At 40.9% G+C, this 12,371-nt stretch overlaps 1 protein-coding gene across 1 annotated transcript; it reads left to right on the top strand.

The window, feature by feature from the left end:
- Window positions 1-8,912: 8,912 nt before the first annotated feature.
- On the top strand, window positions 8,913-12,004 carry LOC101861582 (zinc finger BED domain-containing protein 4-like). The gene is made up of 6 exons (XM_005098359.1): window positions 8,913-8,918; window positions 9,665-9,908; window positions 10,230-10,358; window positions 10,592-10,791; window positions 11,215-11,575; window positions 11,646-12,004. Exons 1-6 carry the CDS (start codon window positions 8,913-8,915, stop codon window positions 12,002-12,004), a joined length of 1,299 nt encoding a protein of 432 aa, XP_005098416.1.
- Window positions 12,005-12,371: the final 367 nt, after the last annotated feature.

Here is a 12,371-nt window from a genome sequence, read left to right as displayed (position 1 = left end):
CGTCGTTCTCCCTTACACTGAGCTCTGGCTCGGAGCTCGCCAGTGTAAGGGAAAACGACGAACTCTCAATTACGCAACAACGGACTTGCCTTAGGATATGACAACATTTTTTACTCCATCAGATGCAGAATTAAATACCTATGAAATATAGAAAAATACCAAAATCGAAAAATTTTGACCATTCGTCGTTTTCCCTTACGACGGCAGAGAAGTGCATATGATATTTAATTAAATACACGGCAGCCTTCTGCAGGAAACTAAATGCGTAAGCCTACTAATCTCAAGAGCCCAGAGCTCAGAAGAGAGAGACGGGGACAAAATTGAAAGATCTTCATACGTCTCCTAATCCTGTGCAAATTAATTATTTTTACTAGGAAGTTTGTTTCGCCTTGCTGTTTGTTTTTTTTAATTTTTTTTTTTTTAATGGAAGTAGTTATCTTGACCGAAAAACCAAACAAACAAACAAAAAACAACAACAACAACAGAACACAAACTATATCGAACATGGCAACAATTATTATGCCATTTCAAGGCTGGAAATGTAACGCAAGAATAATGAATCTTCTGCGCGCAGCTAAATTTATGCATTTGTGAGGCAGTGTGGTGGAGTCAGACGCTCGTCAAAATAATGAAAATTTTTTTAAATGGCATTTTTCCGCAGGTTTGGTAATTTTTATCCAATTTTTGTAGGGTTTTGTTTTCGGCTCAACACCTTCCATGCCTCTTAACGAACACATTTTTGAGAGCACTTTACTTTTTAAAAACATTTATTAGGGGAAATAAAAAATAAATTTTAGAAAACAATAACAAACTTGCTTTTAAAAGCAATATTGACCTAGCAGTAAAATTTTGCAAGCTGCAGAAACCATCGACTGCGATTGGGTTTTTTTATTAGTATAGTTTATTACGGAATTTTCGAGAATACAGTGTACAGGTGTTTGAAAAAATATTCATCAGTTAAGACAAATTCATATATAAGTCATATTGCAAAAGTTGGAGAATCTATTTTTAATCGTTATAAAGGAGATATAATTTGACAAAAAGTTTCCCCACTAATTTTCGAGCACACTGTAGACGACTCCTCGTTCCCATATTATTTGCTTTCAACTTTCAACAACATCTTCTTTCCTGTTTTCTCCAGCTTGTTACTTTGTGGGTTGCTTCCTAACCATTAGAGCTGGGCGAAGAACTGATCCCGGAACCGATCCTCACTTTTAAAGCTACGGAAGAAAAGTCCCGATTCAGTTTTACCTAAACCAACGGTTACCAGTTACTTTAATAATTAAACGGTTCTTTTTTTTAGAATCTATTTTTGAAAAATAAAAGTTGATGCTTCGCAGTGTTCCGAAATCAAGGTTATCTTAAATCCCGAAGATGTTCGGAGTCAACCAGGTAACCACAGGAAGAAATCACATCATTAGAAAGTAAGTAATTGGGTTCGGAGCAAGGAGATTAAAAGTAATGGAGGATGCTCTGTGGGCGGCACCGCGCGCCTGATAGGAGCCCTCTCTCGCGGCGGAACCGTGGGCTACCTGCGCTGCGCGATTGCCCGACTAAGGCACTGAAATCTAGATAAGAAAGAAGGTTTTATTCCGAGGTCCTTGAGATTAGGCAAGTCAATTAGTAAAAATGCCTTGCACCTGTGTTGTATTTAAGTGTAAGAACCGATATGATGCTGCAGTGGACCGACGTTTTCACAGTTAAGTTGTTTCCCTTTTTAAAAATTTGAATGAAAGTGTTTCTATGCCCCCAGCAACACAATTTAAATCATTAATTCATAAGAGGCTGGCCCCGGCGCTACATGCCAAGGCCAACCCAGGCTGAAAGGGATACAACACCCCAGCAGAAAGACTGAGATACTCAATTTTTTAAAAGTATTCTTATTCATAAATATATATAATTATTATGTGTGTGTATGTATATACATATTATACGTTTTAATTAAAAATATCGCTTTCCTTTGTGTGTGCAAATTAGATGCTACTGTAGTCTAAATGTAGATATTTAGAGGCTCCATTAGAACATGAAATCAATATTCAACAACAATAAAAATGAATATTTTCTATGTTAAAGAAACACCAAACCATATCAGATGAGGGGAGAAGGTGGGGTGGGGTGGATAAGAGTTTGAGTCTTGTTAAATAAAACTATACTCGGTTTAATTCTATTGTTGTAGTCTTCACCTAAGATCCCACAATCAATAATTCCGGTTCACTTAAGATTCTGCTGTTAAAAAATAAACCAAACAAAGCAACAACAAATTTTACTACAAAAGAGTCATCACTAAGATAAATTATCCCCCTCTGGAGTGTAATAAGGGACTAAAAACGCTGCTCTCCATATCATACTTTACTGAAAAAAACAAAACCTTCAAAGGTTATCCACGCTCATGCATGCGATCACACCTCCAAAGGTGCTGTTATCTCTTTTTTTGTGTGGAATATTTGAAATCATTGTGCGCTCCACTTTGTGAAAACCAGGAAACAAAATTATTGTGATCAATAATATTATTTATAGACCAAGACATACTGTTAGCAATTAGATAAAGCAAACATCGACCCTCTTTTGTGTCCGCTATTCCTTACACATAAAGTTAGTTATGGCACACGCCTAGAATCATGCAATCATATATCTTAAATTCAGTTTAAAAGTATATTTTCATCCATTTCTTATTATTATATATTTTAGCATCTTGAAAGATTATCTTTTTAATTTGGTATGTTTGATAATTTTATGTTACTCGGACAAGTTTTCTTCTTATTTTACACATCTTTTTGATTTTTAAACTAGATTATAACATAAAACTCTTAAAGAATTGAACAGTCCGTAGGCTATCACACACATAATTTTTTCTCCCTGTCATTATCCGTCAGCCCGTCAGTTGATCACAATCTCTCTCTCTCTCTCTCTCTCTCTCTCTCTCTCTCTCTCTCTCTCTCTCTCTCTCTCTCTCTCTCTCTCTCTCTCTCTCTCTCTTTCTCTCTATTATTTAATTTTCCCCATTCTCCTTCGTCCCTTCCCAAGGCCCGCCCCTCCTCTTTCATCCCACTCCCATCCCTTCTTCCTTGCGTGCATTCCCCCACCCCGCCCACCCCCACAACGTGGCCCAGCCCGATAAAATTCTATAAAAAGAAACGCCACAGTTCGTGATTTAGCCCACACTCGGTGGTCATATTTGATCCCCAACGCGGCGTACTGCTCGCGGCGCCGCGGCGCTTTTCCCTTTCGTCAACCCGCAGCCACCTCCCAATCGTCAGCCACCCCCAACCTTTGACACGGGTCAAACTTCCATCTATTTATAGGTAGTTACCGGAACATGTATAGGTGAAGTGATGTGCCGTGATAGTCGCGATATATTATTTATTGAGATTGTTTTGGTCTCTCTTTACTCATCACCACGAGAATTTCTTGAAGTTTTTCCCTGGACTCTGCCTTTGCTAAAATCTCGAATCTAGATCTAGATCTAGAGTTGTAATCTAGTGGCAGGTTGCAGATTTCTGTTGTTATCCAGTACATTCCAGAGATTAAATAAATTGGACTAGACTCTAGTAGTAGACTCTTCTTCTTCTACTTCTAAACCTTCGAGATTACAAAGGCCAAGCCTAGGCTTGTAAGGATTCGTTTTGTTAAAAGTGTTGTTTAACACAAAGTCTATGAAGTTAGCAAACCTAACACATTGTTTTCTAACGAAATGATGCTTAAATTGACTTTTACATTGTCAATAAGAGATCAAGTTTAATCACCTAATCATTTAAGTAAGGAAGTGGCTATTGCTATCCTCGCCCGGGGTGAGAATAAAAACCCTACGATTGACCTCTCACCCCGGGTGAGACTTGCCAGCGTTGGCTATTCTCACCCAGTGTGAAACAAGACCTGTTTTTCCTAATTTCGAAATACTTTCTATCGGTGTGGATTATCAAACTGACAAAGGCAAAGAAAAAAATGACGTTATAGCACAAAAGTAAGCTAATTTGATCGTCTACAAAGATGCTATGGCTCTTTCACTTTTCGAATCGACCGAACTACGCGGGTCACCATTTTGTTTTGCCCGAAAGTTCTCGCAAGATCTACTCCTCCCCCTTCTCTCTCTCTCTCTCTCTCTCTCTCTCTCTCTCTCTCTCTCTCTCTCTCTGTCGGCAATTTATTAAATCTGCAACCTGCAATTAGATTACAACTAGATCTAGATTCGAGACTTTAGTAAAGGCAGAGTCCAGGGGAAAACATCAATTAAATTCGTGTGGTGCAGATGAGTAAAGAGAGACCAAAACAATCTCTCTATTGCAACTATCATTGCACATCACTTCGCCTAATACATGTTCCGGTAGATTTAACTACCTATTAATAGATGGAAATTTGACCCGTGTCAAAGGTTGGTGGTGGCTGACGATTCGGAGGTGGTTGCGGGTTGACGAAAGGGAAAAGCGCGGCGCCGCGAAGAGAGAGAGGAGGCTCCATTAGTTCTAAGATCCTTGGTTCGGAGTCGACTCCTACGATTCCTGGCTTTCAATAATCGGGGAAACCAAGTCGCCCAGCACTACTAACCATAGTAGAATCTTAGTGCCAATTTCTTTTTGACTTGACTTTCTCCACTATGTTTGGCAAGTACGTCATTAGTCAGTGGTGTAGCACTCTTGACTAAATATAGTCGTTTTTGAGGACAAGAAGGATAACCCAGATTCCGGGGGTTTCCAGAAATCTTGACCTACTTCAAAAGTGGGCCTTGCCCTACCTATAGGAGAAGTTTGGTTTCATTGGTGTGTGTATTTGTTTGGTTATAGATGCAACTCTCCTTGTCTTGAAAAGAAGCTGACCAAGGGGCAAAAACTTTACCTTCGATGTTCTCAAAATAGCTTTTTTCGGGATAGCCCGCTTATGGATAAAAGGGACCAGACATAACCTTCGATGTTTTCCCTTTAGATAGTAAGTATAGTAAAGAGCTTTACGGCGCTCGCAATGACATAATAATATGATCATATGAGCGCGTGAAACACAAGTTGGTTGAATTTATGACAGTATGCAGCTCGACTTGGTTTTATCAAATGGTTAAGTAATAAATTTTACGGTAACAATTTTGTTTTAGAAACAACAAATTACATTTTATTTAAGAATACAACATTCAGAGTTTTGCGTAAAGGTCAATAGTCTATGAGATCGAGAATTCTGTTGGGATCAACGACGGAAAACAAAACTTCGTTACACATACAGATTTTTAAATTTGATTTTTTTTCTGAAATTTCAAAACGCATACAACAAGGAGCTAGAATAGGCAACAAACGCTCGAAAAAGCACTACTGAATTTAAAAAAAATTAAACACTAACTAATAGTAATAGATGTAATTATTGTCAATTTATTTCCTCAGATTCTTTTATATATAAATCTCAAAGTGTTGAAATATTAGTACTATTAGTACACTTATTCATTCGTTCTCATAGTCTATGGTTGTCTGATACGAATAAGATCACTAACATATACTAACATGGGACCTATAAATGGGGTAAGGTAAAGTAAAGTTGTTCCCGCATCCGATCCGGACATTGATTGGGGATTGCCCTGTTAGTGCGACAACTTCCTGGGATTTCGGCATAATATTGAGATAGCGTAGCCAATTCCTTTCCACGCCGTCTTTACTTCCATAATTCGAAGTCAGGTACATGTACCCATTACTGCTGGGGGGGGAGCGTGGGGTGGGGGGCAGGAAGGGGCGAAAAAAATCGAGGTTCGAACCCGGACTTTCCGCTTCGGAGACGAGAGCACAAACCGCCCCGCTACCTCACGGGATAGAAAAAAAATGACTATCTGAGACGAATGGGGAAATGTGATGGGCGTTATTTGACGCTATCTGTTCCGGTTCTAATAAAGCTGACCCTAGTGGCTCTCGGGACCTAGAGGTCAAGGTGTTGGCCTCTCATTCAAAGGTCCCGGGTTCGAATCTAGGTAGTGACGGAAAACTTTTCTTCTCTAAAAGTGTCTCCTTTCACCCCCTTTCCTGCTCTCTAGCAATGTACTATCGTCTGCTGTCGTCTCCACTTTCTGCCCCCACCCTTTCACTTCCTGTGTTCCCTCCCCTGGGCTCCTGGCTCTTCCTGCAGCTTTTCTACTGCTACACATTGGCTCCTTTTTACTGCTGTCTTTCAGCCTCGCCACTGATCTTCTGGTGGGAAAGATCTACACCTAGCCTTCTCGGATAAGGGCGAAAAATCTCGGAGGGCCTGTGAGCACGTTGCGCACGTTAAAGATCCTTGGTGGTCTAAAATCGATAAGAGTAGGCTTCGGCCGCCAAGCGGGCAAAATTCAAACTTTCCTACCAAGTGAAAAAGATTAACATGTCCCTCACGCTCATGTGACATTTTGCCCGTTGCGAGCCTCGTAAAAACACTTAGGCCTATCTAAAAAAAAAAAAAGGAAGTTGACTTTAAACCAAGACGGTCAGAGAACGTATAAGATCGTAGCCTATAGTTCTAAACCAGAAATCAATAAAACGTCACAAACCGTTCTGGCCAGTTTTGCCCGGCCAACTCTAGAATCACTCAACACTAATGAATCGTTGCTGTTTCAACTATTAGAATATTGCGTCGCTTTTCAACCTCATTGTGTCCTACATGACCACTCTGACTGAGGTTTTACTTTATTAGGAGGTTCCCGTGACCAAGAGGTTTACGGTGTTCTCCTCCCATTAAATAGGTCCCGTATTCGAAACCTGACAGTGAAGGGAAATGTTCTTCTCTAAAAATGTTCTCCTTTCCCCTTCTTTCTTGCTTTCTTAACTCAATAGAATGAAACTGAGACTTGTGATGAGTAATAGATCTGGAGATCTAATCTTGATAGATCTATCTAGATCTAAAATCTAGTGTCTAGATCTAAGATAATCTAAAACCAGATCTAAAATCTAGATGTAGTAATACTACTAAACACTAAACTGTTTACTATCATACATGTATTTTTGTAAGTGAAATAAAATGCATGGCATAATAATAGATCTATTCACAGGCCGGCGATTGTTAAGATTCCCTCGATAGTCTCACTAGGCCTGGGCAGGACTTGGACTTGGACTTGAGACTTGAAATTCTCGTGCCCATCAAGTAGTGTTTGAGACCAAGTATTTAGAGCTGAGCAAGTCCAAGTCTTGCATGGCCTTGCAAAATAGATCTATCCCTCAATAAAAAAAATACAACTATTTTAACGCACAGTATATCTTCAAACATTGAGTAAAGACTCAGAGAACCAATGTCTAAAGAAATGCTAAAAATTGGAGTGTTTCTTATTAATTTAGTGCTTTAAGTTTGATTGTTTGAATTCAAATACACCTACCACCCCTACTACTTGCTCGGACTTGTTCGTCCTAGGCGGATTGGTCGAGTCCATTTCTTCGATAAGGGGTAGACAGTACCACCCCTATTACTTGCTAGGATTTGCTCGCCGTTGGCGTATTGGTTGAGTCCACTTCCTCGAAAAGGGGTAGGCAGGCCTAGGCCCGTATAAGGCTTCAATGGATAATAAAATTTTCCATCCTGGGTTGACACAGTTCCTACTTCCTTCCTGGCCAGTTTCAAGTTTCAAGTTTCAAAGTTTCAAGTTTCAACTCCTTTCGCCAAACTAGGCTTGGGCAGAATTGAAAAAAATAGGACTTGTCAAGTCTCAAGTCCTAACACTTTGAGACCTCAAGTCTCAAGCCCAATTTCAAGTCCAGGGGACGTAATAAAGTATACATGTAACATGAATACAATGTAGTCTCTTTGATAGTAAAGCCATCAGCATTACTTCCCTTTATCGTTATCATTATTTTGTTGTTCTCCAACCAACCACCTTTGTTGAGACGTATAGAACATTGATTTTTTATTTTCATTTTTAAATTTATTTTTCTTCCCTTTTTATTTTGTTTGTTTGTTCTGCTCTCTGTTGTATTAATTAACTCAGGAATTGCTTCAGCCTTGGATGGCAATGATGGCATTGAAGCCTTATCCAGGCCTAGGCCTGCCTACCCCTTATCGAGGAAGTGGACTCAACCAATACGCCAACGGCGAGCAAATCCTAGCAAGTAATAGGGGTGGTACTGCCTACCCCTTATCGAAGAAATGGACTCAACCAATCCGCCTAGGACGAGCAAGTCCGAGCAAGTAGTAGGGGTGGTAGGTGTATTTGAATTCAACAATCAAACTGAAAGCACTAAATTAATAAGAAACATGCCAATTTTTAGTATTTCTTTAGACATTGGTTCACTGACTCTTTACTCAATGTTTGTAGATCTACTGTGGGTTAAAATAATTGTATCTTTTTGAGGGATAGATCTATTTTGCTAGGCCACGCAAGACTTGGACTTGCTCAGTTCTAAATACTTGGTCTCATACACTACTTGATGGGCACGAGAATTTCAAGTCTCAAGTCCAAGTCCAAGTCCAGCCCAGGCCTACGCCAAACTCAAGGCGGTACAAATAATGGCCATAGGCCCAAAGAAAATTGGTAGTCGATTAAATCATTGGTGTAATAAACATGGCAAGAACTTTAAAAATAATCAGTTCATTATAGAGTGACCCACTCAAATCCTTGATCTATCTTATCTTACGATTGTAAGTTAAAACAACGACAACATTAATAAGTTGTTATTCCATGTGAGAATTCATTGTTGGGAGTGTGATGGGAAATGTGGCATTTAGAGAACTAATTCCCGCCTCTCTGCTGACTTGCGGAATGTGAGCCGAGTGTCAACAACCCCCTTGTTTGTAAACAAACACTGACACCTTGCTCTCCCAAAATATCCAGGCTTATATAGCACTTATAAATCTGATTTCAATTGGTCAAGTAAAAAGAAAAGACATGCCAAGCGGAGGCAGTAACGCATGGTTATTTTTTTAGAAGACGCCTGATCGCAATAGAGCAATTTGCAACACGTGCAAATGTGTTCTCTCGTGCCCCAATGGAGGTAAACCTCCCCTAGGCTATCCCCCGAAATTGCTATTGGAATAAAGACCGTCGAGTCCATTTATAACAGCCTTGGTTTTAAAAGGCACTTGGTTATAACAGTGACTTTTCAAATCCCCAGGTTTTTTTCCTCTATACGTTTAAGGTGTGAGAACCGGGACAATAACAAGAAAAAAAATTACGCAGACTCGGATAAAACAGGGATCTCACTGCCTCAGATAGAAGTTAAATTGTATTTATTTGTCAAACATAAATTTCTATCAAGACCAAGACGCATGATCCCTTGCCTTAACTGAGTGATAAAACATCTCTCTTTACTATCGCTAGAAGTGAGTGGCACGGCGGCTGTACACCTACACACATTGGCTGGTTGGACTGGACTACAAAGTAGTACCCCCCCCCCCACCCCATACTGGTTGTCTATCTTGAAAATGGATATTTTACGTAGATTTTACACACGTATGTGTCCCAAAGTGGCTGTTTTCATCTTCTCTTAACATGCCAAATTAATCAGTAGATCTAATAGTGTTGAGGGCCTGTGGGTGTATTGTTTTTATTATATTATTTTGATTTTGCGGATGACATTTTCCCTGATAGCAATTATTTGACTCGTAAAATAGCTTCCTCGCTTTATAAGTGGTTAAATCTAGAAATCTATAAGAAACTAAGGGTACTGTCATTATATTACTTTTATAAATGTAGGCTTGCTAGCAATTTTCAATCTCAGGTACATCGACTCTTCTGAAGCATGTGCGAACCAAACATGGGACAGAGTATGACAAAGTGTTGATGGAGAGGACAGAGGCAACAAAGCAAGAGCCCACTCCACCCCCGCGGGCCTCCCCAACTATGAAACAACCCACACTTCATCAGTCTTTTGAAGCAAAAACAAAATACAACCAACACGCTCTTCGGAAACAACTGCTCGACCAGAAGGAGATTCAAATGATAACATGGGACATGCAGCCTCTATCCATCGTTCAGGATGAAGGTACGGCTAGATCTAAAAGTGTTGTCTATACCTTCAATATTTGTTGCTGTTGTTGTTGTTGTTGTTATTGTTGTTGTTGTTGCTGTTGCTGCTGCTGCTACTGCTGCTACTGCTGCTGCTGTTGCTGCTGCTGCTGCTGCTGCTGCTGCTGCTGATGATGATGATGATGATGATGATGATGATGATGATGATGATGATTAATTTTCTCCCCGTTTCCCTATAAATGTCAAATATATATTTATATATAGTATCATTGCCTGTTTCACAAGAGATCATTTCCTCCTTATATCAACCAAAGTATTGGCTGTTTAAAACCCACAGGTTTCCGTGAATTGATGCAGACTATGGATCCCAAGTATGACCTGATCAGCAGACGAACCATTGGACGTCGGCTACCTGCGCTTTATGAGGAACGGAGAACTATGCTTGCGGGACTGCTTTCCGAGACAGGTAAGCAATCAAGTTAAAAGACACATTTGAGTGTGAATAAAATAATTAGATCATCAAACATACATGTAGTACGGTAGTGTGGGTTTAAAAAAAAAAAAGAAAGTTATGAATATTACAAAGGCGCTTTTCTTTACATGTATATCCTCATGAAGGAATAATTTCTTTCGATTTCTTTCTGCAAACATGTCATTTATTGAATAATCAGTAGATCTACCGTTCTGATTCTTATCCAGATGCTGTTACCCTTACCACGGATATATGGACCTCTCGCAGAACCGAAGCATTCATCACTGTGACGGCACATTTTATAACCCCATCCTGGGAGCTGCATGGCTGCGTTTTGGACACACTTAAACTTGACGAGGCCCACACCGCAAAGAACATCGCAGAAGTTCTGTCACAAATCATGGAGTCTTGGCAGATTCGTGACAAGGTGAGGCTAAGTTGACCAATGTCGTTTTTGCTTTTGTTATTCTTCACAGGATTTCACCACCACCAATAAGATACATGAGTAAAAAGAAAATATATGTGGTGGTGGTGGTGGTGCTGCTGCTGCTGCTGCTACTGCTGCAGCTGCTACTGCTGCAGCTGCTGCTGCTGCTGCTGCTGCTGCTGCTGATGATGATGATGATGATGATGATGATGATGATGATGATGCTACTGCTGCTGCTGCTGCTGTTGCTGCTGCTGCTGCTGCTGCTGATGATGATGATGATGATGATGATGATGATGATGATGATGATGATGACGATGATGATGATGATGATGATTATGATGATGATTTGTTTTCTTTCAGATAATGATGATGATGATTCATGTGTAATTTCCTTACGTTGTTTCTCTCTTCTATATATAGGTGTTTGCCATCGTCAAAGACAACGCCAGCAACATGATTGCAGCTGTGGACCTGTTGAAGATCCGTCGAATGCCCTGCTTCGCCCATACACTGAACCTTGTTGTGACGGATGATTTGTCTGCTGTGAAAAGCTTCGAGACTATCCGGCAAAAGGTGAAGAGAATTGCTGCCCATTTTCACCACTGCGTGAACGACACCAATGCTTTGAAAAAGCGTCAGCAGGAACAAGGGGATTCAGAAAAGGCGCCATTGGCACTTATCAACGATGTGGAAACAAGGTGGAATTCTTGTTACGACATGCTCGAAAGGTACAACACTCTTCACACTGAAGTGACCACGTCCTGTGCCTCTCGGGCAAACAGTCTTTGACTGTAAGCGCAACAGAACTGAAGACAATACGGGCTGCCATTGTTGTTTTAAAACCATTTCAGGAGGTCACGACGGAGATGTCTGGGGAGAAAGTGACAACGCTAGCCAAGGTTATTCCAATCGTGAGAGGCCTCCAGTCGCTGATGAAGGACCACGTGAAAAAGACCTTGAGATCCAGAACATAGAAACTTCACTTTCAAAAACTTTGTTAGACAATCTAACTCGCCGCTTTCCGTCGCCTGAGACTGTGTACTCCTGGGCAGTCAGCACCTACCTAGACCCTCGCTTTAAGAGACATGCTTTCAGCGACGCATCAGCTCTTGACCAAGCAAAAAGAAGGCTAACAGGGGAGATGAGCACCCACCAGGAGCAGCCCCCCGTTGAAGAACCCGCCATGGACAGTGAGGCCGAGGGGAGATGAGCACCCACCAGGAGCAGCCCCTCGTTGAAGAACCCGCAATGGACAGTGAGGCCGAGGGGAGCAAATCGGTGTGGGACAGATTTGATGGAGCAATCTCCTCATTCCTGAAGAACACTGCCAATCTTCCCACCCAACCTGACATGGAGCTTCGTCGTTATGCAGAAGCCAGCCCAATCACAAGAAGAGGAGACCCGATTCAGTGGTGGAAAGAAAACCGATTGGTGATGCCACAGCTGGAGATTATTGCAAAAAAGTTTTTCAGCTGCCCTGCCACCAGTGTGCCATCGGAGAGAGTGTTCTCAAAAGCAGGAGAGCTTATCTCTCACCGTCGGGCAAACCTGAAGCCCGAAAACGTGAACATGATCAT

This window comes from Aplysia californica, unplaced genomic scaffold, assembly GCF_000002075.1.
Source record: "Aplysia californica isolate F4 #8 unplaced genomic scaffold, AplCal3.0 scaffold00180, whole genome shotgun sequence".
NCBI lineage: Eukaryota > Metazoa > Mollusca > Gastropoda > Aplysiida > Aplysiidae > Aplysia > Aplysia californica.
The sequence above is the reverse complement of the archived record's forward strand: the minus strand, read 5'-3'. Positions and strand labels throughout refer to the sequence as shown.

Excerpts from the sequence above, each read along its gene's own strand:
- LOC101861582 (XM_005098359.1), top strand. Across the intron at positions 10,359-10,591 it reads GGGACTGCTTTCCGAGACAG|ATGCTGTTACCCTTACCACG; the intron begins GTAAGCAATCAA and ends ATTCTTATCCAG. Across the intron at positions 10,792-11,214 it reads CTTGGCAGATTCGTGACAAG|GTGTTTGCCATCGTCAAAGA; the intron begins GTGAGGCTAAGT and ends TTCTATATATAG.